Source organism: Aquarana catesbeiana, linkage group LG04, assembly GCF_042186555.1.
Source record: "Aquarana catesbeiana isolate 2022-GZ linkage group LG04, ASM4218655v1, whole genome shotgun sequence".
NCBI classification, from domain to species: domain Eukaryota; kingdom Metazoa; phylum Chordata; class Amphibia; order Anura; family Ranidae; genus Aquarana; species Aquarana catesbeiana.
This window is the reverse complement of record NC_133327.1, coordinates 616,586,902-616,614,859: the sequence shown is the minus strand read 5'-3', so window position 1 is coordinate 616,614,859 and position 27,958 is coordinate 616,586,902. Positions and strand designations below refer to the sequence as shown.

At 43.1% G+C, this 27,958-nt stretch overlaps 1 protein-coding gene across 1 annotated transcript in view; it reads left to right on the top strand.

Moving 5' to 3' along the window:
- Positions 1–226: 226 nt before the first annotated feature.
- LOC141140787 (calpain-13-like) overlaps positions 227–27,958 on the top strand; it is a 124,840-nt gene continuing 97,108 nt past the window's right edge. Inside the window, exons 1-2 of the mRNA XM_073628285.1 lie at positions 227–407; positions 14,667–14,907. Of these exons, the coding sequence (XP_073484386.1) occupies positions 14,674–14,907 (234 nt within the window). The 5' untranslated portion in view covers positions 227–407; positions 14,667–14,673. The remainder of the gene's footprint in view (positions 408–14,666; positions 14,908–27,958) is intronic.

Below are 27,958 nucleotides of genomic sequence, written 5' to 3'. Positions count from 1 at the left end.
GTTTCCTTCCCCACTTTATAAAAACCAATTCATAGTTTTAACTGTAGTTTTTAGTTAAAGTACTTTCTTATAGTACTTGCACATTTCTTGTTTTATCCTCAGTATTACTTTAGTAAATATTGTTTTTGTGCTTGTTCAGCATTGTTTTACCCGGAGGGGTGCTTATAACTTGTTCTGACGTGTCTGCTTTGTCATTGGATTACGGTAAAAAAAAAGCTGCACATTGCCTATTACCTGTGTGATCAGGTAGCAGCCTCATTGTAAGATCTGACCTTTTCAGACTGTTCATACTGCTGCGGGCGTTCTATACAAGCAAGCCTGAGACTGAGACAACTGCAGAGGAGTCAGAATATCTACACATCTGCATAGGAAAGAACTCTTCGGTCCTCCAGAGACAAAAAGAAAATGTAAGTATTATATTTAGGTATAGAAAGTAATTGGTTGCAGAATCCTGCAGAGTTATCCTGTGATAATCCTATAATTTAAAGGATAGCGGAATTGTAAGGTGAACTTTAGAAGGCTACTCAAAGTAGTAGAGGGACGTTCACATGGACCTCCAGGACTAGTTGGGTAAAATCATACCTTTTCACCAGCTTTATACACAGTATAAAGTGCAACAGAAGCTTTATGTAGACCATGTGCAGTCTTCTCTGGAAAAAAGAAAATGTTTTTGCAGCAAATAGGAATCAGTACAAGTTTTTATCTATCTATCTATCTATCTATCTATCTATCTATCTATCTATCTATCTATCTATCTATCTATCTATCTATCTATCTATCTATCTATCTATCTATTCTTTCTTTCTTCTGTTCTTCCTCCATTCCTCCCACTTATCATTATATCATGATATAATTCCTTCCTTCCTTCTTTCCTTTTTTTCTTTCTTCCTTTCTATAATCCCGTCTCCTTTCTCTTTCTTCCTTCTTTCTTTTCCTGCCTTCCTTCTGTTCTCCACAACCGGTTGGCTCCTGAGTCCTTGTACTGCTTCTCCATCTCCCAGTTCTGCTTCTACAGTAAATGTGAGGCCGGCCTTACACAGAGCAAATTTCTTTCCTGCAACCAGGAGAGAAATTTTCTTGATCCCCCTATCAACACAAACAGTGTTGACAGGGAAATCCCTCCTGCCAAGCCATTATCTTCTCTTCTCGGGAGAAGACAGTGATTTATGCTATAGCAGCCATTAGCGATAATCGCAGGTAAAACCCGGCATGCTGGTTGCACCCAAATTGATCGATCAATCAACTTGGTGCATTCAGCCTGCCCATACACAGTTTGAATCTCAGCCGGTTCATGCTGAACCGGCTGAAATTCGAAATGTGTATGGCCGGCCTAAGAGGCTTAAGCCAAATCAAATTCATGTACCTTCACTGTTTACATAAAAAAATATATTTAATGATGCATTAATAAATAAGTAGCTGCATCAATATTTATTTTTGCCTTGAGTTCAGCCTTAAAGAGGAAGTAAACCCTGGTGGGTTTTACTTCCTCTTTATTTCCCTGCAAAGGTAAAGCATAATGTACATAGTAGCCCATTATGTGTCACTTACCTGAAACCGAAGCCCGCGATGTCCCTGCTGGCTGGAAGCGTCCATCTTCCCCCCTCTTCCTTCCGGGGCCACAAACTCTGGCTCTGTGACTGACCGGAGTCGTGAGATGTCACCGTTGCACAAATACCGTGTGACATAAAAAATTGCAACAATCGCCATTTTATTCTCTAGGGTCTCTGCTAATATATATATATATATATATATATATATATATATATATATATATATATATAATGTTTGGGGGTTCTAAGTAATTCTCTAGCAAAAAAAAAAGGAGATTTTTAAATGTAGGAGAAAAGTGTCAGAATTGGCCCGGATGCGAAGTGGTTAAACTTAAAGTGTATGACAAAACGATATTGGAGCACAGCAGCTTTAGAAGGAGTGGGCATGGGCTGTAATTAAAAAAGCACAACTGTGTGTCTCTGAAAGTCTCTGACAGACAGTCTTTGGGATGAACTGTGGTCTGTGGATGGCAGCAGGTTCAGGAAAAAGCTAGAAGGATACTCTGCAGATACACAAGCTTAAAGTGTTACTAAACCCAGTAATATGAAAATAGTTCATCCCCCCCCTCACACACACACACACACACACACACACACACACAGTGCCCACGGCTTATAAATCTTCTTTTTACATTAAAATACTGCCAGTATATACCTTTTTGGATGATCTGTATACCATGGTCACATGATAAACTGCACGGTTTCTCCAGTGCTGGGAGTTCAGATAGGAGGAGATTTCCACTACAGCCTGTATACACGCCCACATGTGTGATGTCAATATCATGTGACCTGGCTAGCTCTGAGAACAAGTAAATGTTCTCTCCAGCATAAAATACACCCTGCCTGTGTTATCTGGCCTTCCCCAGATGTGTGCAGGAGGGGGAGGATCTATGCATACAGGATAATACAGCCTTTTTACACAAGGCAGAGGATTAACCCCTTAAGTTCCACAGTGAGTATAACAAGCATGCTATGCTGCATATACAGACTGATTTCACTGTTTTGAGTTTAGTAACACTTTAAGATTTATATTTTTGTTTAGTATTTACATAAAATATTTATTTTAAAATGAATATTTGTTATAGTCATGTCACTGGTATTTCTAATGATAGAGCACAACAGAAGCTGTTTGCCTTCAGAAAGTTTCTCGCTCTCTTAGTTAAAGTTTGTATATAATCATAGGGGATGAGACAAGGAAAAGTTCTGGACAGCCGCACTCTGGAATATAGCCTTTATTGTAAAAAAATCCAAAAATACAAGCCACAGCAGAAAATGGGACAAATAAGCTGACACGTTTCACACTTAACAGTGCTTAATCATAGCTAATCGAAGCTATGATTAAGCACTGTTAAGTGTGAAACGTGTCAGCTCGTTTGTCCCATTTTCTGCTGTGGCTTGTATTTTTGGATTTTTTACAATAAAGGCTATATTCTGGAGTGCGGCTGTCCAGAACTTTTCCTTGTCTCATTTGCTATATGCTTAGCCTGCACCTGGTATTCCAATCCTGAGGAGAGTCTTCTATCCACACATCCACCTGGAGTGGTGATCCCTTCCCCCTCATATAATCATAGGGGACAGGGGATAGGTAAGAGTGGGGGAGTAATCTTTCTTAATTTTCAGGCATGTGTAACTTCTTTTTGAGCTATTGCACTCTGTAAACAACTGAGCAGTTAGAATTAGCTGGGTAAACACATGAAAAGGATCTTAGATCTTCAGTTAATAAAAATGATGTATTTACATAAATATGTTATTAAATGTATGTACCTGTATATAAAAATGAAATGCATATCTACATTTCTTTTAAGTGCTGAACATGGTAATTAAACAAAAAATAAAAATATAGAAAAACACCACTCATTATCTTTATTAGAAGTTAGTACGAATGTCTGATATGCATGGAAATTTGATTTTTTTTTTTTTTATCATGAAAATTGGTATAGTTTTTGTTTAATGTATTCTTGCCATTGAGTAATGTTTATAAAAAGGGGCAAACAGTGAGAAAGGAAGAAGGAATACATTTTTTGTCATAATTCAGATAGTCATTCATCACTACTCTTCCTGTTGATTGATTCCTACAGAAAAGAGTGTCAATGACTCAGCACCTTGCCTCAAGGGAAGCCTAAGTGCAGGAAAAAAACAGCAAAAAGTTTGTAGTACATAAGAAAGCTTCTCTATTGTAGACTGCAAAATTTGTTTTGCAGAAGTTCTTGGAGATGTTTGTTTTTAAAAATAAGAGAGATGGATTATTCTTGTTCTCATCTTAACGTCTTCTTAAAACAAATCTAAACCCAAGAAAAAATGTTTATATAGTAACTGATTGGCATCATGTGCTGTTTCTCCCTCTGCTAGTCAGATCTCTGCTGTATAGGAACTGCAGGAGACTTATGCCAAGTCAAATTCACGTAGCTATACTGCTTACATAAAAAAATGCATTTAATGATGTATTAATGAATATGTAGCTGTATCAGCTTGTGTCTTTTATAGCTGCCTTGAGTTCAGCTTTATTTATACATTTTTATCAAATAACGTATATTTTTGTTTATTGTTTATTTTACAAATGAATATTTCACACAGCCATGGCACTGATATTCTCTAATGAGAAAGCGCAGCATACTTTTTCTCTCTTAAATTTAAAGTCTGGAGGGGAAGAGAGGGGAGGAGTTAGTTTTGGGGTATGTAAAATGTGTGCTTGAACTATTGCTCTCTGTACACAACAGAACTGGGAAACATGAAAAAGATCTTAGACCTTCAGCTAAAAAAATTATATTTTCATATGCAATATTATGCACATGGTAATTATGTTATAAAATATATGTATCTTAGCATAAAAGGAAATACGTTTTTCCATTTCTTTTAAGTACAGAAAATAATAATTAAACAAAGAAAGAAACATAAAAAATACTGCAAAATATCTTCAGATAGATCAGATAGATGTTATCACGCAAAGTTTGAAAGAATGAAAGTTTGATTGTACTTGATTTACTACAAAGCTATCAACAAGAAATCTAAAATTAATTAAGATCTGCAAGTTTTTGTTTGTTTTTTAAATCATAATAATTATTGTAGCTGTTGTTTTATGTCTTTTTGCAGCAATATTTAACATTGGTAAAAAAAACATCACTGGAAAAGGAAGATGAAATATTGTGGTTTATAGCAGATAGTCAATGATCATGACTTTTCCGGTTTAGCGAGTTTTCAGAAAAGAATGCCATCGGTTCAGCACTAAGTAGTATACCCCGAAGGAAGGCTTTGGTATCTGAAAACAGTAGAAACTTTGTAGTATATAAGGAAGCTTTCCTGTTGTACACTACAGAAGTAGCTTTCTGAAGTTTTTGGAGTTGTTTGTTTTGAATGATAAAGCTGTTGGAAGGGAAGGAGAAAGAGAGAGATTTTTTTGTATTGTACTCAACTTCTTTTTAAAGTGGTTGTAAAGGCATAATGTTTTTTTTTTTTTACCTTTATGCATACTATGCATTCTATGCATGAAGGTAAAAAAACCTTCTGTTGCAGCAGCCCCCTAGCCCCCCTAATACTTACCTGAGCCCCCTCTTGATCCAGCGATGTCCAAAAGAGCCTTATCTCCCTGGGGACTCGCACTGCTGATTGACTTTTGGTCAATCACAGCCAGTGAATCAATCAGGAGATAGAGGGGGCCAAGGCATAGCTCCCTGTTCGAATGGAGACACAGAGCCACGGGTTGGGAGTGTGCCTGCTTGGGTGCCACCATAGCAAGCTGTTTGCTGTGGGGGCAAGTGACAGGAGGGAGGAGCCAGATGCGCAGATCAGGTAAGTGTAACATGTTTGTAATTTTAAATAAAAAAAAACAAGACTTTAATATCCCTTTTAAAGTAAATTTGGACCCAAGAAAAAATGTAATATATTGCAGCTTACCAGTCCTTAGATGTGGTGTTTGCAATAATTTTAATTTTTAGGCTGTTTTATCTTTATTTTTACCTGGATATCCTGCCTGTAACACTGTTCCTTCCCTAGAGTAATAACTTTCTTTTCAAATAGTTGTGTTAGGTTTAAATCACCATACAACTGTCAAATGAGAAGCAGTCATAGTATCAAACAATGACATCAGAAATATATTTTACATTTTACTTTCAAAGGTGACCACAAATCTAGTTTACAAAGTAAGACAAGTCAATCGTATGGGGGTCAAAAAGCAATTCCATTAGCAAACCAGTACTTTACATAGAGTACAAGTGTGAGCAAAGAACAATAGAACAACAGAGAAGTTCACACACCAGGCAGATAACAAACAACTAGAAAACATATAAGGAAGAAGTAACTTCACCACAAACTAAACTTATCCACCACCCTAAGAAGGGACGGGACAAGGGGTGGGCAGGAGGGGCAGCTGCCCTGGGTGCAGTGGTATTATGTGAGGTGGGGGGGCGCTGCATGGAGAGTTCCTACCTATAAGCTAGCAGGACTAGTGACAGCAGTTTCAGAGTTGTGCTGAGGTTGAGAGTATTTGTGCTAGGAAGGGATTGGGGTGGGATAGGATTTGTACTGGGAAGAGGAAATTTGGGGGCGGCAGTGGCATACGATTTATTTTAGGAGGCTAAATTGAGGGGGGTATGTACTAGGAGGTGTGGGCGGAGGGGGCAGAGGGGCGTGAGGATTTATGCTCAGAGGGGAAGTTTAAGGGGTAGAGAATTTGTACTATGAGGGAGATGGCTGGTAAAGATTTGTGCTGGGCTGGGGTATTTCCGCAGCAGGGGTGGGAAATTGTACTATAAGAGGGGGGGTTTTGTTTAGGGAGAATTTTGGCTTGCAAAGGGAATTTGGCATCTTTGGCACTAGATGACCTTGTCCTGGCACTGACCTTAGGGATGCTTCATTCAAAGGATGGATTATACAATATCCTCGATTCAGTAGAAAAGAAGGTGACACTTGTTATCAAATTGACCTTTAAGTCTGAAAAGCCTCCAAAGTCTGAGTACCAAGGGTAAATAATTTTTCATTTACATAATGAGTATTTACTCTATCAATTAGTTCTGAAAGATTAGGAGCTTTTATGGATTTCTAATGTTCGGAATTATACTGGGATGTTGTTTTAGATTACACTGACAACTTTCACTCACTGTACTATATCAGGACTACTGAAAAAGGACAGAACTATAGAAACCTACCGCTTTGTTCTTCAGAATCCCTGCTCTAGTCCATAGCATACAGGAGAGGGGTTCTGTACTCCTCAGAGATAGTGTGGAACGATTTAACTGATAACAGTGCAGAACAGGCAGAAAGCACAGGAAGTTATTGTATGAGTAGATTTCTTTCAGTGGCATATTTATCAGACCAGGGAGGAAATAAAAGAACTTCACTGATAGGATTATATACTGTTTAAGGCTAAAGCAATGTTGCCACACTTATATCAAGGTGGAGGAACTATTATTTATATTATTTATGTAATAGAGTGATGTTAATAGATTGGACCTCTTATTTTGTGTCCCTTATTGCCCCCTTAACCAGCACTTCATATAGTCAGATTATGCCAGGATGAAGGCCATCCTCCTACACCCACCTTTTCCTCATCAACAGTTCCAAATATCCACAACTACCATTCAACAGTATGCTCTTAAAAGTTGTAGCCAAGTCCCGAGCCTCTCTAGGCCTCATAGGACCTCATAGGTTACGAGACATGGTGGGTGTAATGTAAGGTAGATTTAAGGGCGCCAGACACTTCTTGAATACGAAGAGATTTATTTTCTCTTAAACAGAACTGTGGGAAAGAGGGTTAGGGCCAGGACACCCTTTAGTAGTTGCAATGTTAATTTGCAGACTCCGAGACTTCTATAGGCAGACAGCCATGCAGGGAAAGGCATCCATCAAGACGCCACATTTGCACGAGTAGGATCGCTGTCTCCTATGGCAACAGTCTTATAACAGTTTGTAACGCAAGTTGTAACAAACTCCTTTACTTCTACAATCTCCTATTGTAGATCTTCACTCAACTGAACTCCCAATTTCTCTCACTAGACTTGCTGATCCACTGCCACTGGATCCCCTGAGCTCTTCCAATATTTGCACTCAGTATCTTCCTCAAGCGGCACCCCCACATCCTTGCTGGGTCCCTAGCTTGGCACTCACAGATACTCCTCAAGCGTCACCCTACTGGCCTGCTCGGTCCCTGGCTTTGCACACAAGACTGCTCTACAAGCACCACCTCTGCTGGCTGGCAGGGATGGACTGGCCATCGGGACTACCGGGAGTTTCCTGGTGGGCTGATGGCTCAGTGGACCGGTTTCAGAGGCCGCCTAATCTACCTATGGCATCTGCGGTGAGCGGCAATCTACCCGTCAATCACCGACAGCTGGCGCCTGATGGGTAGATCGAGATTTAGCCAGCATGCACAGTAGCGCAGGAAACATCTGTAGTAAGTTCTCTCTCATGTCACACTGCTCCCCAGCGGCCCCTCCTCTCTTCTCCTCCATCCCCATTGGCTTGTGACATCATCTGGGATGGACAAGAAGAGAGGAGGGACCGCCGGGGAGCAGCGTGACATGAGAGAGAGAACTAACTACAGACGCTTCTTGCACTACTCTGCATGCTGGCTAGTAAACAAACCCATAATGTGCCATGTGCCCTATAATGTGCCCTGATGTGCCCCATAATGTTCCCTGATGTGTCTCATAATGTGCCATGTGCCCCCTGATGTGCCCCATAATGTGCCCCATGATGTGCCCCATAATGTGCCCTGATGTGCCCCATAATGCGCCCCATAATGTGCCCTGATGTGCTATGTGCCCCATGCCCTGTGCCATGTGGCCTCATGTGCCCCATGCCCTTATGTGCTATGTGCCCTGATGTGCTATGTGCCCTGATGTGCCCTGATGTGCCCCGTGCCCTGATTTGCTATGTGCCCTGATGTGCCCCGATGTGCTATGTGCCCTGATGTGCCCCGTGCCATGATGTGCTATGTGCCCTGATGTGCCCTGATGTGCCTTGCGTTGCTTTGTGTCCTGATGTGCCCCGTGCCCTGATGTCCCCCGTGCCCTGATGTGCCCCGTACCCTGATGTGCTATGTACCCTGATGTGCCCCGATGTGCCCTAATGTGCTGTGCCCTGTACCCTGATGTGCCCTGATGTGCACTGTACCCTGATGTGTTGTACCCTGGACCGGTCTGGATGAAGTCCAAGACCACATTTTTGTCCCAGTCCAGCCCTGCTGGCTGGGTCCCTGGCTTGACACTTGCTGAAGTTTCCCAATTCTTCACCATCCCCAGTTGGTGAGAATCTGGTACTTGCTTCAGCTACTCACGGTGGTCCCTGGTGGATGGTCTCTTAGTGGTGACAGCTTCACAACAGGTTCTCCGGCCGGCAGAACCGGCACTTTTGGTTGAACTGCAAGCTATAAGGCAGCACTGAATGCCTGTTCTGAAAGCATGCTGGATGCAGGGCAGCCCAACAACTCAATAGCATACTGGGCAAGTTCTGGCCAGTGGTCTATTCCCATGACCCAGTAAGTCAGTGGATCGTCAGCTGGAAAGCTCTCCATCTCTGTCTTGGCCCTGAGGTAATCGTCCACCATGTGATGCAGATGCTGCCGATGGGATGTGGAAGCTGACAGCCCTGGACGGCGAGGACTAAAAAAATTCCGAAATGCCTCACTTAGGTGGACACCTTCTTCAGCGCTCCTCTCTTGACCAACAGAAGACTTAAAACTATGTTTTCACGACACTGTAACCTACTGGAGTCAGGAAAAACATTCAATAAAATCCTCTTTAACGTGTCCTCAAGAGATTTTATCTCCTGCACTCTCTGTGGGGATGGGATGAGTTCTGAAACCTCCCCCTTATAACAGTGGTGAAGGAGGGTTGCCAACCAGTAATCATCCTTCTCCTTTATGACACGTATTCTTGGGTGCTTTCGCAGGCTTTAAAGCATGAGGTTGCCCATGCGCCTCAAATTTGCAGAGACTTGAGAAGCAGACTCCTCGGTGTCACTCAGGAAGACAGTATCTGGAACTTCCTCCTCCCCAGCCACATACTACTCCCAAGGTTCCTGGGGTTGAAAAGCCATCGCTTACAGATTGACGCATGTCTTCCTCTTCTTCGAAGCCTATGAAAGTGCCAGAATCCTCCTCCCCTCTCTCCTCCTGTGTGTTCTGTGACATAGAAATGATGGTGTCTGGATAAAGTGGGCCTTGCGAAGAAAGGAAGTCCTCCTCTTCCTCCCACTGCTCTGCCTCCAGTGCCCTGTCCATAATGCCACGCAGAGTCTGCTCCAGCAGGAACACAACAGGGATTTTGTCACTGATGCATGCACTGTCACTGCTCACCATCCTTGTGGCCTCCTCAAATGGTGACAATACAGTGCATGCATCCTTAATGATCAGCCATTGGTGTAGAGAAAAAAGCAGAGGCGGCCTGAGCCTGTCGTCGTGCCGTACTGGCACAGGTACTCGTTGATGCCCCCCTGCTGCATGTATATCTGCTGCAGCATTCCCAAAATTGAGTACCACTTGGTGGGCATGTCACAAATCAGGCGGTTTACAAGCAGGTGGAATTCCTACTGATTTTCAGCCAACTGAGCACTGGCTGTGTATGACCGCCTGAAATGGCTACAGACTTTTCTGGCCTGCTTCAGTACATCTTACAACCCTGGGTATGTACTTAGGAAATGCTGCACCATCAACTTGAGGACATGTGCCTGGCATGGCACATGTGTCAACTTTCCCTGTCTAAGGGCGGACAGGAGGTTTGAGCCGTTATCGGACACCAACATTCCTGGCTCCAGCTGGTGTAGTGAGAACCACCTCTGGGCCTGTCCCTGCAGAGCTGCAAGAATTTCTGCTCCGGTGTGGTTCCTGTCCCCTAAACACACCAGCTAAAGCACTGCATGGCACCTTTTAGCCTAATTCTGGGAATAGCCCTTCGAACGCTTAGGGGGTACCTGATGTTCATAGGACAATTATGCAGAGGAGGGCATGGAGGTGGTGGAAGGGGGAGGAGGAGTTAGAGTTCACAGGTCTGGCATTATCACCACCAGCTGTATGGAGACATGGGGGCACAACAAGCTGCAGCACCGAGCCCTGTCCTGCATCCTTTTAAGTTGCAAGCAGCGTTACCCAGTGTGCTGTGAACTAAATTTTTTGTCCCTGCCCATGCTTGCTGGACCACGTGTCAGCAGTAAGGTGGATTTTACAGCTGACTGCCTTGCCCAACGATGCCAGAACATTCCCTTCCACGTGATGGTAGAGAGATGGAACGGCCATATGTGAAAAGTAGTAGCGACTGGGAACCTGCCATTGTGGTACAGCACATTGTGCGAATTCACGGAAGGGGGCAGAATCCACCAGGCTGAAAGGCAGAAGTTGGAGAGCCAACAGCTTTGACAAGCTTGCATTCAGACGCTGGGCATGTGGGTGGCAGGGACTGTATTTTTTTTTCCACTGCAGCAGATGGGGCAGAGAAATTAGCCGGGTACAGTCTACAGCTGGTGGTGAGCTGCTGGCAGATGTGCTGCTAGGACCTGGGACACCCTGTGCTATACCATCATACCTGTTAGTGGAGGCTGCTGAAAGGTAATGACTCAGTATCGCAGGGGCAGACTTAAGTGGGTAAGGAGGAGGGACAGATTTGTGCCCCGTTTGTGTGGCTTTTAGGTGCTCTTGCCAATGGGCTGAGTGGTTGGACGTTAAATGCTTTGTTAAGCATGTGGTACCCAAATGGTTGGTGTTTTTGCCACTTTTGATGTGCCTGAGACACAGTTTGCAGATAGCAACAGTGCGATCTGCTGCAGATGTGCTGAAAAAGGCCCAGACAGCTGAGCTTTGGGGAGTAGGCCAGGAGATAACAGCTGCAGAATGTGATGGAATAGGGTGACTGCTCTCTACTCTTTCTTGATGTCGGCCTCCTTGGGGTTGTGCCGCCTCACCTTCAGTTTCCTCCTCTGCTCTCTCTGGCACCCAAGTCGCATCAGTGACCTCATCATCATCATCTCCATCTCCTCCATCTTCATCATTACCACTGGAGACAACTTGACAATACGCTGCGGCTTGGGGAACATGAATGCCAATTAGTCTACCAGTGTTCCTCCCTCTCTCTAGGCTCATGTTCCTGTCATCCTCAACCTCAGAACCAACATCTGAATCCAGTAATGGCTGGACATCATCAAGGAGCAAGTGGCTGACGCTGTGGTCAAATAACTCAGCTGACTCCTCCATGGCTGATGTTGGGGCTATGGCAGGAATAGATGTGGACAAGGAGGCAGGTTTATCCACTCTGGCAACTGCAGGGGACTGCAAACTTGTCTCTGCTTGTGTGACAGAGGATGAGGAGGGTTTAGTAAGCCAGTCCACCACCTCCTCTGCATGCTGTGGCTGGATAACACGGTCAAACTCACTAAACAGAAGAAATGATGCCCTGCCTGAGGACTGGCCACCACGTCGAGCTTTGCCTGTGAACACATTTGTTGCTGGCCCCCTTACAGTGCCAAGGGAATGTCTGCCTCTCCTTGTTGTCCTCCCAGACATTTATTAGGAGGGAGGGGGCGGTGCTTATAAGCAAATGTAAAGAAGAAGCTGAAATCCGTACGTAGATCCACTTTAATCAATGTAAAGAGGTGTTTGGTGCACTTTACTTTGAGTACTTGCACTACACAGACACACTCCACGGTTACACTGTAATATACTGCAATATAATGTGCCAAACGTACAGTGAAGCACAGAACAATATGGTGTTAAACTGGCAGTAATGCACACAAAACTATATGGAGTTAAATTGGCAGTAACTCACACAGAACGATATGGCGTTAAACTGGCAATAACGCACACAAAACATTATGGCGTTAAACTGGCAGTAATGCACACAGAACTATGTGGTGTTAAATTGGCAGTAACGCACGCAAAACAATATGGCATTAAACTGGCAGTAACACACACAGACCTATACGGCGTTGAACTGGCAGTAATGCACGCAAAACTGTGGCATTAAACTGGCAGTTACGCGCGCAAAACTATATGGCGTTAAGCTGGCAGTAACGCACGCAAAACTATATGGTGTTAAACTGGCAGTAACGCATACAGAACTATATGGCGTTAAACTGGCAGTAACGTACACAGAACTATATGGTGTTAAACTGGCAGTAATGCATGCAAAACTATATGGCGTTAAACTGGCAGTAACGCACACAAAACGATATGGCGTTAAATTGACAGTAACGTGCACAGAACTATATGGCGTTAAACTGGCAGTAACGCACGCAAAATATATGGTGTTAAACAGTAACGCGCACAAAACGATATGGCGTTAAACTGGCAGTAACGCACACAGAAGTTAATGGCGCTTAACTGGCAGTAACGCACACAGCAGTAAATGGCGTTAAACTGGCAGTAACGCAATCAAATAGATGGTGTTCAACCATCACTACAGTGACGCTATCTGAACTGTCCCTACTCTAGCTATACACTATGTGGCGTTAAACTGGCAGTAATGCACACAGAAGTAAATGGCGTTAAACTGTCAGTAACGCACAAAACTACATGGCGTTAAACTGGCAGTAACGCACACAAAACTATATGGCTTAAACTGGCAGTAACACACGCAAAACTATATGGCGTTAAACTGGCAGTAACGCACACAGAACTATATTGAGTTAAACTGGCAGTAATGCACACAGAACTATATGGCGTTAAACTGGCAGTAACGCATGCAAAACTATATGGCTTTAAACTGGCAGTAACGCACACAAAACCATATGGCATTAAGCTGGCAGTAACGCACACAGAACTATATGGCATTAAACTGGCAGTAATGCACGCAAAACTATATGGCGTTAAACTGGCAGTAACGCACACAAAACAATATGACGTTAAACTGGCAGTAACGCACACAGAAGTGAATGGCGTTAAACTGGCAGTAATGCACACAGAAGTAAATGGCGTTAAACTGGCAGTACTGCAATCAAATAGACAGTGTTCAACCGTCACTACACTGACACTATCTGAACTGTCCCTACTCTAGCTATACACTAATGTCAAGATTACTGACACGGTCTCACTACACTACACTGAAACTATATGAGCTGTCCCTACTCTACACTAATGTATGTATGAATGACACGGTCTCACTACACTACACTGAAACTATATGAGCTGTCCCTACTCTACACTAATGTATGTATGAATGACACGGTCTCACTACACTACACTGAAACTGTCTGAGCTGTCCCTAGCTGCACACTATGCAAGGCTGAACGATGGTTCCTCCTCACTACACTCACACTATCCCTAGACTGACACTAAACTAATATTCTACACTGACAATTGAAGCAAAATAGCACAGTATAGCACACTAACTAACTAATAGCACTGAAGAGAGCCCTGTTCTATCTATCTCCACACCGAAATCACACTGAAAATGGCTGCCATTGAAAGAATACTTTTATACTATGGGGCGGGAAGGAGCCATGATTGGATAAAGTCATGATGCCAGTGTCCAATCATGACCGAACAACAAAAGTTTGGCCCGAACTTATGCTCGGCCCGGACTGTTCGCCCATCCCTAACTACAACCACTGGACAATGTTAAAATGTATTAGGCCAACTAATAAAAGATATCTGTATTTAATCGCATGAAACGGGAATGGAAATCAGAAGGGATAGCAAGAGAAAAAGGTAAAAAAAGAGCAAGAGAGGTACTCTACCCTTCTGCATGGAACAGGATTGACTTACTAAAAGCAAATAGATTGTTCACTTTGCACAAGGACTTTCCCTTAGCTTAGTGAATGCGGTAAAAATTCACTTTGCAAATAATACACAATTATGTGCAAGGAAAATAAAAAGAACCATATTTTTGCTTGCACATTTTTTGGATGATGGAAGTCAGAACAGCTTCCCCACACTCACTAAGCTATGGGAAAAAGGCTTTGCAAATTGCAAATTACCTTGCAAAGTGAACAACCTTTCTGCCTATAGTAAATCCACTCCAATGAGTATAAAAAGATAGTAATAGATGGTAGATATGTTTACATGGTGTGATAATGTTTATTAGAGAGTGGTACTCCATCTCACTCTAATATCTCTCTATGAAGCTTTATGGGTAATATTTTTATTGACAGCAGAATTCATATGTAAAACTGATATACTATATTTATTTTTCTCAGTGTTGCTATGAACTCCTCTATATCTGGTCTTCAGCCAAGGATCCAGGTCAGGAATGGCACTCTGGATAATCCACGCAAGTTGTTCAATCAGGACTTTTATTCCTTGAGAGATTGGCATCTGAAGACGGGAACTCTGTTTGTTGACGAAGCCTTTTCTGCTAACCTTAACAGCATTGGATCTGGAAAAGAGCTTGATATCAACACAAGGAACATAGAGTGGAGGAGACCAAGAGAAATTATAGTATGTATATTACAATGCATAATATATATATGGCTGCTTCCCTCAAACTATGCAGCAGTAGCCTACCCTGTCACAACCATCTCTTATTTTTGAGGCTTTTGCCTTAATTGTCCACGTTTCTTTACCAGAAAAGACAACAAATCAAATCAAGGGGCTACTTATGATTTGTACATTTCACCTGGTCAGTGTAGACCTGGATTAAAATGCAAGAACTTTTAAGAAGTCATTGATGTACACTTAATGATCATAAGTATGTGGGCTCACCACCAGTTCAGCTTTTTTCATTGAAGGGTACTGTTATTGTTACAGCATACAAAGACATTTAAGGCTGGGTTCACATATATGCTAATTGGATGTGTTTTACACCGCATCCAATTCGCATAAAATGTAAGTGTGACCGGCTTTTTTCAATGGAGCAGGTTCACACATGTCCGGGGTGGCTGCGGTGCGAATTTGAAAAGGGCCCTGTGCGTTTTTGGGTCCAGTTCAGGTGCGAATTCATTGAAAAATTTGCACCAGAACCAGTGAACAAAAACGCACAGGACACCGGACTGCAAACAGGAGCTAGACCTGTGTGAATCCAGCATGAGACAATTTTGGTAACTGTTTGGGAAAGGCCCATCTCTGCTCCTGACTGTTCCTCTGTACACAAAGCCAGCTCCATACAAACATGGTTTGGCTAGTTTCGTATGGAGGGCCTTGAGTTGACTGCACACAGCCATGACCTGAATTTTATAAAACACATTTGATTTGGAAAGCTGATTACAGGCCAGGTCTTCTCATTCAACATCAGTACCTGATTGTACAAATTCTATTTTGGCTAAATGGGAACAAATTTCCAAAGACACATTTCAAAACCTTGTAAAAAGCTTTCTCAGAAGAGTGAAGACTATATTAGCTGCAAAGAAAAGCCACCCACATGTTAAAGTGGCTGTAAACCTCAGACATGAAAAATGAACAAAGTATATCCTCTATAGTGTGTACTTGTCTCAGCACCAGGAGCAGCTGGTGCTCAATATTTTTTGGGGGAGGGGGGGCGGCAAACTAACACCCCCCCCCCGCGTGCGGTAGACGGATGTGAATGTGCCAATCAGATGCCTTACCTTAGGAGGCAGGGGGAAGGAAGAGCTGGGGCCGCTCTGACCACTTCTCCCAGCCGAACTTCAAAGATATCTCCAAATGGAACAACAGGGTGGTGAGCAACCTGCTCTACTACCAGACTAGCTACATGGCCCTGGCGTCTGCCATCGTCTGCCTGGTGGGGTGAGCTTGTGCATGATGCAGCACACAGAGAGATACTTACAGCTCAGCATAGACTGTATGCTTCTCCTCCCGGCCAAACAGCAAGTGTGTCCTGAGAACCAATTGGCCAGGGAGTCCTAAGACTCCCTGGCCAATCGGGTCTCAGGACCCGCTTCCTGATTGGCCGGGAATAGAATCAGGAAGACAATAGCGAATATTAATTCGTTATGCAACACAACTGGCTGTGCTCTGCACCCATAGCTCACTCTATTTTGAAGCCAATTAGAGCATAAACAAAAAAGGAAAAACGGGTCCTGCAAAGGCATGTCCATCATAAAGTATTAATTAGCCATGGGATGGTAATGTATGGACGCAATTTTCCCTAAAACAGCTGATTCTGACTGCCGGAAGCATGTTATGTGAAATGCTTGATTCTTTGTGAGAACTGTGCAGTGGTTCTTTACTGTGTCCATCCACACTGCAGCCATTTTTGATTTTCCTGCCGGTGATAGAGCAGGTTATGCTTTGTTTTCTCAGTGATTACCTGAAGGAAATGAACGTTTAGATTTCCCGAATTTTTGCTGCCTTCAGCTGGGCCTAAGCAAAGTAGCAGGGATATTGCTGAAGATTCTATTAGTATTTCGACAACATATAGGAACACATGCTAAATGTTCTTGGGACCTGATCAATACCACCTTCTAATCACTGTGCCATTTTTACCATGTCTTTTACCACTTCAGCCCCGGAGGATTTGGCTGCTCAACGACCAGAGCACTTTTTACAATTTGGCACTGCGCTGATTTAACTGGTAGTTGCGCGGTCATGCAGTGCTGTACCAAAACAAAATTTGCATCCTTTTTTTCCTATAATTAAAGCTTTCTTTTGATGGTATTTGATTGCCTCTGCCATTTTTATTTTTTGCGATATAGACGGAAAAAGACCAAACATTTTGAAAAAAAATTATATTTTCTAGTTTTTGTTATAAAAAAAAAATTTAATAAACTCAATTTTAGTCATACACTTAGGCCAAAATGTATTCAGCCACTTGTCTTTGGTAAAAAAAAATGTCAATAAGCGTATATTTATTGGTTTGCGCAAAAATGATAGCGTCTACAAACTAGGGTACATTTTCTGGAATTTACGCAGTTTTTGGTTTATGACTACCTGTCTCATTTCTTGAGGTGCTAAAATGGCAGGGCAGTACAAACCCCCCCCCCCCCAAATGACCCCATTTTGGAAAGTAAACACCCCAAGGAAATTACTGAGAGGCATGTTGAGCCCATTGAATATTTTATTTTTTTGTCACAAGTGATTGAAAAATGACATAAAAAAAAAAATACACAAAGTTGTCACTAAATGATATATTGCTCACACATGCCATGGTTACATGTGGAAATACACCCCAAAATACATTCTGCTGCTTCTCCTGAGTATGGGGATACCACATGTGTGAGACCTTGAGGTGTCTACTTTTCAAAGTGGGGTCAGTGGGGTCATTTGGGGGGGGGGGGGGGGGTTGTGCCATCTTGGCATTTTATGGCCTTCAAAACTGTGATAGGTAGTGAGGAGTGAAATCAAAAATTTACACCCTTAGAAATCCTGAAGGTGGTGATTGATTTTCGTGGTCCTGTATGCGGCTAGGCTCCCAAAAAGTCTCACACATGTGGTATCCCCGTACTCAGGAGAAGCAGCTGAATGCATTTTGGGGTGTAATTCCACACAAATCATGCCATGTTTGAACAATATATCATTTAGTGACAACTTTGTGCAAAAAAAAAAAAAAAAAAAAAGTGTAATTTTCCCGAAACTTGTGACAAAATATAAAATATTCCATGGACTCATCATGCCTACCAGCAAATAGCTTGGGGTGTCTACTTACCAAAAAGGGGTCATTTGGGGGGGTTTTGAACTGTCCTGGCATTTTATGCACAACATTTAGAAGCTTATGTCACACATCACTCACTCTTCTAACCACTTGAAGACAAAGCCCTTTCTGACACTTTTTGTTTACATGAAAAAATATTTTTTTTTGCAAGAAAATTACTTTGAACCCCCAAACATTATATATATATTTTTAAAGCAAAGGCCCTACAGATTAAAATGGTGGGTGTTGCATTTTTTTTGTTTCACACAGTATTTGCGCAGCGATTTTTTTGGAAAAAAAACACTTTTTAAAATTTGAATGCACTAAAACACACTATATTGCCCAAATGTTTGATGAAATAAAAAAGATGATCTTATCCCGAGTACATGGCTACCAAACACGGCAAGCTTTAAAATTGCGCACAAACGTGCAGAGTTGACAAACTACATACATTTATACATTTTTAAAAGCCTTTACAGGTTACCATTTTAGATTTACAGAGGAGGTCTACTGCTAAAATCACTGCCCTCAATCAGACCTTCGTGGTGATACCTCACATGCATGGTGCAATTGCTGTTTACATATGACACCTTTTTTTTTTTTTTTTTTTAGTAGTGACAGGTACTCTTTTTTGAAAAAAATTGGGGTCTATTAGTCCCTAGATCTCTCCTCTGCCCTCAAAGCATCTGACATCACCAAGATTGGTGTCATAAAATGCTTTGCCAATTTCCCAATGGTGCTGTTTATATCCGGTGATACCTAAGTCATGAAATGCTCATAGCTTCCGGTTTCTTAGGCTATAGAGATGATTGGAGCCATTCTGATCTCTGATCAGCTCTATGTTCAGCTGGCGGAACCATCAACTGCATTCTCGGGTTCCCTATTGGGACAGGAGAGCCCGAGAAAACCATGGAAGATGGTGGGGGGGAGGCATTCCCTCCCACTGCATATAAAAGCAGTGTAGAGGCTAATTAGCTGCTAGGATTGCTTTTACATGAAAGCCGACCGCTGGCTGAAAAGTATGATACCAAGATGATACCTAAACCTGCAGCCATCATTCAGGTATAACCACTCAAATCCAGCAACATACCAGTACGTTGCTGGTCCTTGTTGGGCATACATTGTAATGTTCTTTTTTTAATGCAGCCTGTGGGCTGAACGAAAAAAAGAGATTGATCGGTGGGTATGTCCACCATTAGAATACCGCCCTTCATCCACCTACTTCTAATGATGGGCATACATGCACCATTTTTTTTTAACTGTGATGGTGAAATCACCTCTGACAGCACTGGAGTCACGGCTTTATGTATCGTGGGAGCAAACACTGTTGCTGTCAAGATAAATAAACCTGTGCTGCAGCTGAATGGCGTACCTGCTAAGCAAATGATGGTTAACAATAAAACAAACATTACAGTATAACATACCATACCTGCAAAGCAAATACAATAAAACCTAGTAAAAATAAAACAGAGAGAGAAGGATAGATATAGAACAATAGTGAGCGAACAGTAGAGCGGATAGTAGAGAGCGAACATAAGAGATAGAACAAAAGAGAGAGAGAGAGAGAGAGAGAAGAAAAATACAACCACAACTATTTTTTTTAAATTTTTTTCTTTTTGTGTTTTTGCGTGTGTTTTTTTTTTTTCACTTTTTTCACTTTTATAAAAACTGTAAACTGAACGGATTAGGGTCTCTCAAAATGTGGTGGCCATCACATCTTTCGAGACCCCGAGACCCTGTGTTCATGTGCCTAGGACTGTGTAGTGCTGTACCCTACGCTAAAACTCAACTAGTGTGTGGTAGCGTTCGAAAACAGTCACCAATGCAAAGACCAGGTTGGTCAGGACAGGAGGGACAATAATAGCGGGTATCACGCCTATATCCGCGATTTCTACAGACACGACATCTTCTTTGGGGGTTTCTTTGGGTAAGGGTACCAGAGAGGACATGCGGAAAATGCCTCTCATGCAGCGAGCTTACTGCATTTGGATTGGGAATTTGGGCCAAAGTACCGCATCTGGAAACAGAAGGGCTGTGATGATCTCTTCCTGGAATTTAAGGAAGGATCCAGTTCGTCTTGAAGCTTTGTATAGCACAAAAGCATTCAGCAAACCAATTGAAATAAATAAACAGACACTTTTTTGTAACAGCGTCTGGCCTTACGGGCAATTAGGTACAGCGCCAACAACTGGTTGTTGAGGTCCACCCCTCCCATGTTAAGGTTATATTCGTGGACACAGAGGGGTTTCTCCACAACACCAGTCGCCATAGGAATTTGGACCGTCGTGTCTGCGTGAAGGGAGGACAGAACGAAAACATTCTTATTAACCCTCCACTTCACAGCAAGCACATTATTACATCTCAAGCAGGCTCTCTCCCCCAGCCTACGACGGGAATCTACAAGCCGCTGGGGAAAGCCCCGGTGATTAGATCACACGGTGCCACATGTGCCAATTTGATGATCAAACAAGTGACTAAAAAGTGGCACGCTTGTGTAATAATTGTCCACATACAAGTGGTACCCCTTTCCGAATAAGGGTGACACCAAGTCCCACACAATCTTACCAGCGCTCCCTATGTAGTCAGAGCAGTTCTCCGGCTCTACGTAACTTTCTCTTCCCTCGTAAACCATAAAACTATATGTATAGCCTGTGGCCCTGTCACAGAGCTTATACATCTTGACCCCGTATCTGGCACGCTTGCTGGGAAGATACTAATTGAATGACAAGCAGCCAGACCTAACTTAATCAGGGACTCATCAACGCAGACAACTTGATGGGGAGTAAAAAAGGCTGCAAAACGTTGGTTGAAGTGGTTTACGAGGGGCCGAATTTTGTAGAGCCGATCAAATTCAGGGTCACCCCGAGAACGACAGAGTTCATTATCATTGAAATGCATGAACTGCAAAATCTGCTCGTATGATGTCCTGGTCATGGAGGCAGAGAACACAGGCATATGGTGAATTGGGTCAGTGGACCAATATGACCGCAACTCACTCTTTTTGGTTATGCCCATGAGGACGGATAGGCCCAGAAAAGTCTTAAATTCGGAAACCGTAATTGGTTTCCAATCTCTGGCAAGGGTCAGCTGGGGATTAGAGGCGGTGAATTGACCAGCATATAAATTGCTTTGGTCCACAATAGATCTATAGAGATCTTCGGTGAAAAACAGCGAATAAAAATCAAGTTACGTAAAATCAACTGTTTCCACCTGAATTGTGGCCAGTGAATGGGGGAAGTACAGGTGCTGCAGAAGTGGTGGGTTTCCAATTAGGATTGGCAAATGCAGCAAGAAGGGCACTGTGGGCTCGATGGGCCTGTCTTTGTCTTCTTCTTGGTGGCAGCGGGACACTACTCGTGCTTGCCACCTCGCCAGCTTGAACTGCACTTATGGGACTCGCCACGTCACCAAGTGTTACTGCAGTGCTGGATGTTCGACCAGGATGTACTAGGCCGCTGGTGCTTGCCAGTTCTTCAAAAGGATGAGCGGTGCTAGTACTGGATCTCTGCTCCATACGAGGGACATGCGGTTCTTGCACCTCGACCACAGCAGAAGAACGGGGTCTAGTACGCCTGACTTTGGCAGGGACCACAACTCCGTTGTCAGACATATATGTCATAGAGCCGCCATCGTCTATAGGATCGTATTCTGAGCCTGAATCTGACAGATGAATGACTTCCTCTTCACTATCTGTCATGCTCAGAAATGTGTAGACCTCTTTACTACTGTACCTTCGATTTCACATTTTGGTCTCTAAATTAACTGGTACAGTAGTGAGACTCACAAGAAAAAAAGCTCCTGACTGTCAGTGATTGATTCAAACGCTACCAAAAAACTGTTAGCGTTCGCAGGTATCAGGCCTGACCCTGCGAACGCTGCAGTTATGTGTTTAGTGTTTTGTAAGTGACAGTGATTAATTGATACTGCACTTGGGTGGGCTGGGCTGGGCTGGGCGGAGGGGCAAAATGCAGGTGCTAGCAGGTATCTGGGCTGATCCCACTAACACTGCGTTTTTGGGAACCCTAAACTGCTGGGGACGCTAATATAGTTCTGATCAGATCGATCCGTTCAGACACTATACTACTAAGGGAGGTGTATGGTGCGTGCATGGGTGTTAGCGCTACTGGCACTAATCTGGCGCTGTCTGGGGCGACGCAGACCCTATCTGACTCTAAAACCTAACTTTGATCACCTGCCGGGTGATCAGGGGGTTAAACCTTTATTGGGCAAAATAAGGCGGGTGCCCTGACGCTATAAAAAATAAACTAGCTAAACTGCGTCACCCGTGACACTTATACGGTGATCACAGGTGACAGGGGGTAATCAAGGGGTTAAACCTTTATTGTGGGGGTTAGGGGGGTCCCTAGACCTATCTGGGCCCAAGACTAATTACCCTAACGCTGATTTTTGTCACTAATGACACCAGTACAGCGATCAAAAAAAAATCTGAATGCTGTACTGGGTGACACAGTGACAGGTGGTGAAGGGGTTAACTGGGGGGGTAATCGGGGGGTGAATTGTGTGCCTACGTGACCTGGTGTCAGCGTAGTGTTAGTGCAACTCACATTTAGATGTTATCTCTCCTTGGTCTGGTACGGAAAAGACTGACACGAGGTGAGATGACATCACTTCCCCTGTCAGTGTTTACAGTTACACGACAGGGGAAGGATCTCATTCGCCAGGACCAATCACCAGGTCCAGGCCAGATTTCATTGGCCTGGGCCTGGAGATTGATCGGTTCTGGATCGAATCCGAGGGGGCGCGCGTCCGACGTAGCATAATGGCGATTCGCCTGCCCGTGCCATTCTGCCGCAGTGCAAATGCGGCGGCTGGTCGGGAACAGGTTAATGGGATGATATGTCCCCAATCTCTCAAATTGCACTGTTCGCAGTGAAAGCAGGTAGGACTGAGTTTGTTTAAGAAGCACTGTTCAAAAAAATCTCGGTTGCCAATTAAACTCCAACTTATAGCACCAGTGGACTGACTTCAAATTTAATGCTCTAACCGATTTACCTAACAGGACCAGATCATCGTTCATCTCGCTATATAGCAATGACTTCTAATTAAGTTATTCATTAACTGCTTAGCAGGTTTTCAGTTTTAGGGAGATTGGGAAGTGACCTAGATCACTCGGGGGCCATTCACAAAGAAGCCGTTGAAATTAATACTATTAAATGATTATTTTTATATTTTTGAACGAATGCGATTATTATTGCATGACAGCTCTTTTGTGAATGACAACTGGTGTCCGGACTTTGTTTTTGAATTTGTGTTTGTTTTGTTATGTGTTTTTCCTGTTTCTTGTCTGTTTTCATAGCACTGCTTCTTATGTCGCGTACACACGGTCGACATGGTCCAATTTCCGACAACAAATGTTCGATGTGAGCTTGTTGTCGGAAATTCCGACCGTGTGTAGGCTCCATTGGACATTTGTTGTCAGGATTTCCGACAACTAAAATTTGAGAGCTGGGTCTCAAATTTTCCGATAACAAAATCCGTTGTCGTAAATTCCGATCGTGTGTACACAATTCCGACGCACAAAACTCCATGCATGCTCGGAATCAAGCAGAAGAGCAGCACTGACTATTGAACTTCATTTTTCTCGGCTCGTCGTATGTGTTGTACGCCACCGCGTTCCTGGCGATTGGAATTTTCCGACAACATTTGTGCGACCGTGTGTATGACAAGTTTGAGCCAACATCCATCGGAAATAAATCTAGGATTTTGTTGTCGGAATGTCCAATCGTCTGTACGCGGTGTAGTGTTTTTTAAACTCTTGCAGTATTGTGAGTGAAGTTGTCAAGATATTTATAGTCGCATTATGAATTATTATATTTTGCGTAAATTGTAAAATCAATACATTTTTTACTTTTTATAATTAACCCTGATTAAGACCCTCTGTCGCCAAAAGTAGCCGCTATTTGACCCTGGTAGCCTTACCTGGGTCTCACTCTGTATGAAGCCAATTAGAGACTCGGGCTCTAATCATCTGCTTTAAAAACCCCATTGAAAGCCATGCGTCCGGCGCCCTGCATGTAGATTAGGGGCTGGGCGCATGGATTAGGGGGGCGGTGCACCTGCACCCTGCATGGACGGGCCACCACTGCTCAGCACTAAGTATCATTTCTGTCCACTGCCTCGTTCCTCTGCTATAAGCATGAGTCACTTCTGACCAGTTTTCCTGACACCAAGAGAAAAATTGGTGAGAGGGGAGGGAGCTCCAGCTGATTGACAGCCTCAGCTCTGTTCCCGTTTGCTGTGTGAAGGGAGGGGCAGTGTCCCTTCCCTCCAATCAGCTCTCAGAACTCTCCTCATTGATGTAGCTTAAGCTTTCCACCCCTTGCTTTTCAGAGCTGAGAGATCCTGTGTAAATTCTGCACTTTGAATGGATGTAGAGAAAACACGGCTACAGATAAACAGGTGCAACTTATGTAGGAGGATTTGTTTCACCTCTGTGTATCACCTAAAGCCAGTCACTTCACTGGGTATGGGTATATGTAAGGGTTTACAGCTACTTTAATGGCCATGGTTTTGAAATAAGATGTTCCACAGGCTCATATAGGTGTAATGGGCAGGTGTCCACAAACTTTTGACCCTATAATGTACATCAGATGACTTAAGGCAGGGAGGCAGACAACTCAGTATCATATAGGCACTTTTATTACATTTCACAAATGTGGTATTTATATATAAAATACAAAAAAGGTACAAAACATTAAGCAGTTGAAAACCGCAAACTAACAATTAAAAGAATTTTGCCAAAAGCCATTAGATATACAACTCTTTGCAATCCAAAATATTATATAAGAGATTATAAACACGTGTATTGATCTTTGCTGTCTCTATTGATGCTTGCATTATGTTCTGATCTTACTCTAAAACTGTTAGTTTGGTTATTAGGTACTTGCGGCTGTGTGTGATTAATGGATTGAAGTGAGCTTCCTGAGCCATTTCATTACCTTTGGTGTTTGCAGTTTATTCCAAGACAGCTATCTGAGGTTTAAACTGATTAATCTCTACAGTAGGGACATCATCCACATTAAATGTTATTTTGGTACTTCTTAAACTTTGAAAAAAGTACTGGTGTGATGCACTCAAAGATAAAATGTACTTCGGTATTTATAAATAAATCAAAACAGTATTTAACACCAAACAGAAAATGATTACGTAATAAGTAAAATAATACAACATATAAAGTTCCTTGGTTGTATTATCATTTGCTTGTGTGTGGAGATCTATAAAATACACTGTATTACCAAAGTATTGGGACACCTGCATTTACATGAACTTTAATGGCATCTCATTCTTAGTACGTAGGGTTCAATATTCAATTGGCCCACCCTTTGCAACTATACCAGTTTCAACTCTTCTGGGAAGGCTGTCTACAAGGTTTAGGAGTGTGTCTATGGGAATGTTTCACCATTTTTCCAGAAGTGCATTTAGGAAGCGTTAGGTCAGGCACTGATGTTGGAAGAGTAGGCCTGGCTGACAGTCTCCACTCTAATTCATCCCAAAGGTGTTCTATAGGGTTGAGGTCAGGACTCATGCCAGTCAAGTTCCTCCACCCCAAACTTGCTCATCCAGGTTCTTTATGGACCTTGCTTTGTGCACTGGTGCGCAGTCATGTTGGAACAGGAAGGGGGCATCCCCAAACTGTTCCCACAAAGTTGGAAGCATAAAATTGTCCAAAATGTCTTGGTATGCTGATGCCTTAAGAGTTCCCTTCACTGGAACTAAGGGGCCAAGCCCAACCCCAACAACCCCATACCATAACCCCCCCTCCACCAAATGATTTTGACCAGTGCACAAAGTAAGTTCCATAAAGACATGGGTGAGCGACCTGACCTCAATCCAATATAACCCAACAAAGCTCCTCAAGGAAAGTGCTGAGGGATTCTATAAGTCTGTACAATCACAAACCAGTGTTGTGAAAGCTGGTGGCTGGTAGTTGCAGCTCCACATAGATGAAAGACCAAAACCACAGTTAACATATAAAATGTTTATTGGTCCAACAGCAAACTTAAAAAAGATAAAGGCTTCTGTGTATACAGACTGGACTGTATAAGTGTCAATCACATGTTGCTATATTCCCACCTAGACGTGACTTGAGCGGCTGAAAACACATACCATTAATCAAGCAGATGCTGGAAGGGTGAGAGGAGATTATCTTCACAGGTAAAACCATTTGTTAATCCAGATGAAAATAAGAAGATGCTGTGCAAGGGATATGGAGAAGAGCCTAATATTTACTGCTGTGATGGACTGCTGGCACAATGTGGAGAGGCGAGGAATGTATTCTGCAGGCAAAGGTGCAAAAAAACCAAGGGATGTATTAGGCAGCCAAAGATTACATAAGGCTGTGCAGCAAGGCCGGGGGCTAGCCAATTGATCCCAGGACAATTCCGGGAGACTCAGGCAATCGATGGGTAGCCAAAGCTTCCAGGCGGCACGCCGGATATACAGTCTAAGCCGCAGTGGTCACTGGATGCGGTGTCTGTTGAGACACCAAATGATAGCTACAAAGTCCCGTGGAGCAATTTCTCAGAAGGCTGTCATCATGACGATGTGTTTCGGGTGTGGCCCATCTTTTTTTGCAGCTGAGAACAGAGGTTATGTGATCACTTATAAAAAAAGGGAAATAAGGTATTTAAAACTTCAACTTCAGTTAACTGGTATGATAAGTAGATTTTGCTGGAGTTCAGGTTTCACAACTAGTGTGATCGGGTCTTCCATGTGATGACACCAATGGCAGGAATGTGGTCCTTGATATATATATTCTTTTTCACTGAAATTATGTTTATTTAGAGAAAATGAACATCATTATTTTGAAAAAGACAGATTAAATAGTTGTGATGTATACAGCATAGTGCTATTCCACCCAAAGATAATGTTTCAGTCATAGGTTGATTTTGATAGGTCTCTGAAAACCTAAAGTTGTGTTTTATTTTATTTTGTTATTGTTATTGAGTACAGGAGAGTTGGATTTTCAATCAGGTTTTAATATTTGATAGAAATAAACTGTCCAATGACAATGGACACACAGGTCAGGTGTGTTTAACTTCTCATCAGTAAACAGTCTTAGCAGGGGGGCTGCTGGAGGAATCCCCCCTCCCTCCATAGAGATAAACATCCCATAATCCAAGGCAGACAGACACAATAGAACATTGGAATACAGCCACACCCCAAACTAGCACAGCAAATAGTACACAACACAATGAGACAGCACACATTATATATACATATTGTAATGTTTGGGGTATTTAGCTCAAGCGATAAATGCGTTTTTAGTGCAGTGAGTCCACATCAGACAGGCATTATAGTTAAGGGCCTGGTAGCCCACGTTTATTAAACCGAAAAACAAAAGCAAAAAGGTCCATTCAGGATTCCCACGCAGGGGTTTAACTTCATTAAGCACTCCAAAAATAAGGAAAACATACCAAGCCACCTGGCTCTCGTCAGCAGTTCCTCTGCTTGCTCTCAACAGATTTGGCAATTCTTTACAGCCCCCTGGACTCACTGGCTTCCTCAGTCTCCCCGACTCTCAAGGCTGGCCAGCCTTTCCCAGTCCCTGGGCAAAGAATCCCCTTTACATAGGCTGCAGACTCCCACAGGGCAGACCACTCTCCAGACACAGGTCTGTCTTCACACAGCAGTAGCAACAAGCTACACACACTCCACCTTCCTCCACCCTCTGCTCCCACTAGCCCCTCGTTATATGGGCTGTGTGCACCTGGGCACACAACCTGCTGGCTCTCCATAAGACATGGACACAGGGTTAGAGATCCCATCCCTTTTCCCAGTGACAGGGACTATTACATATCCCCCCCCTTTGTTTCGATCCGGAGGGAGGAACACCAGCACCCGTCATGGTTGGGACACCTCTGTGCTGGCTGTCAGCCACGTAGGCCCAACCTTTTTTTCCGGGTGCGCTTCCAGGTACGTCCC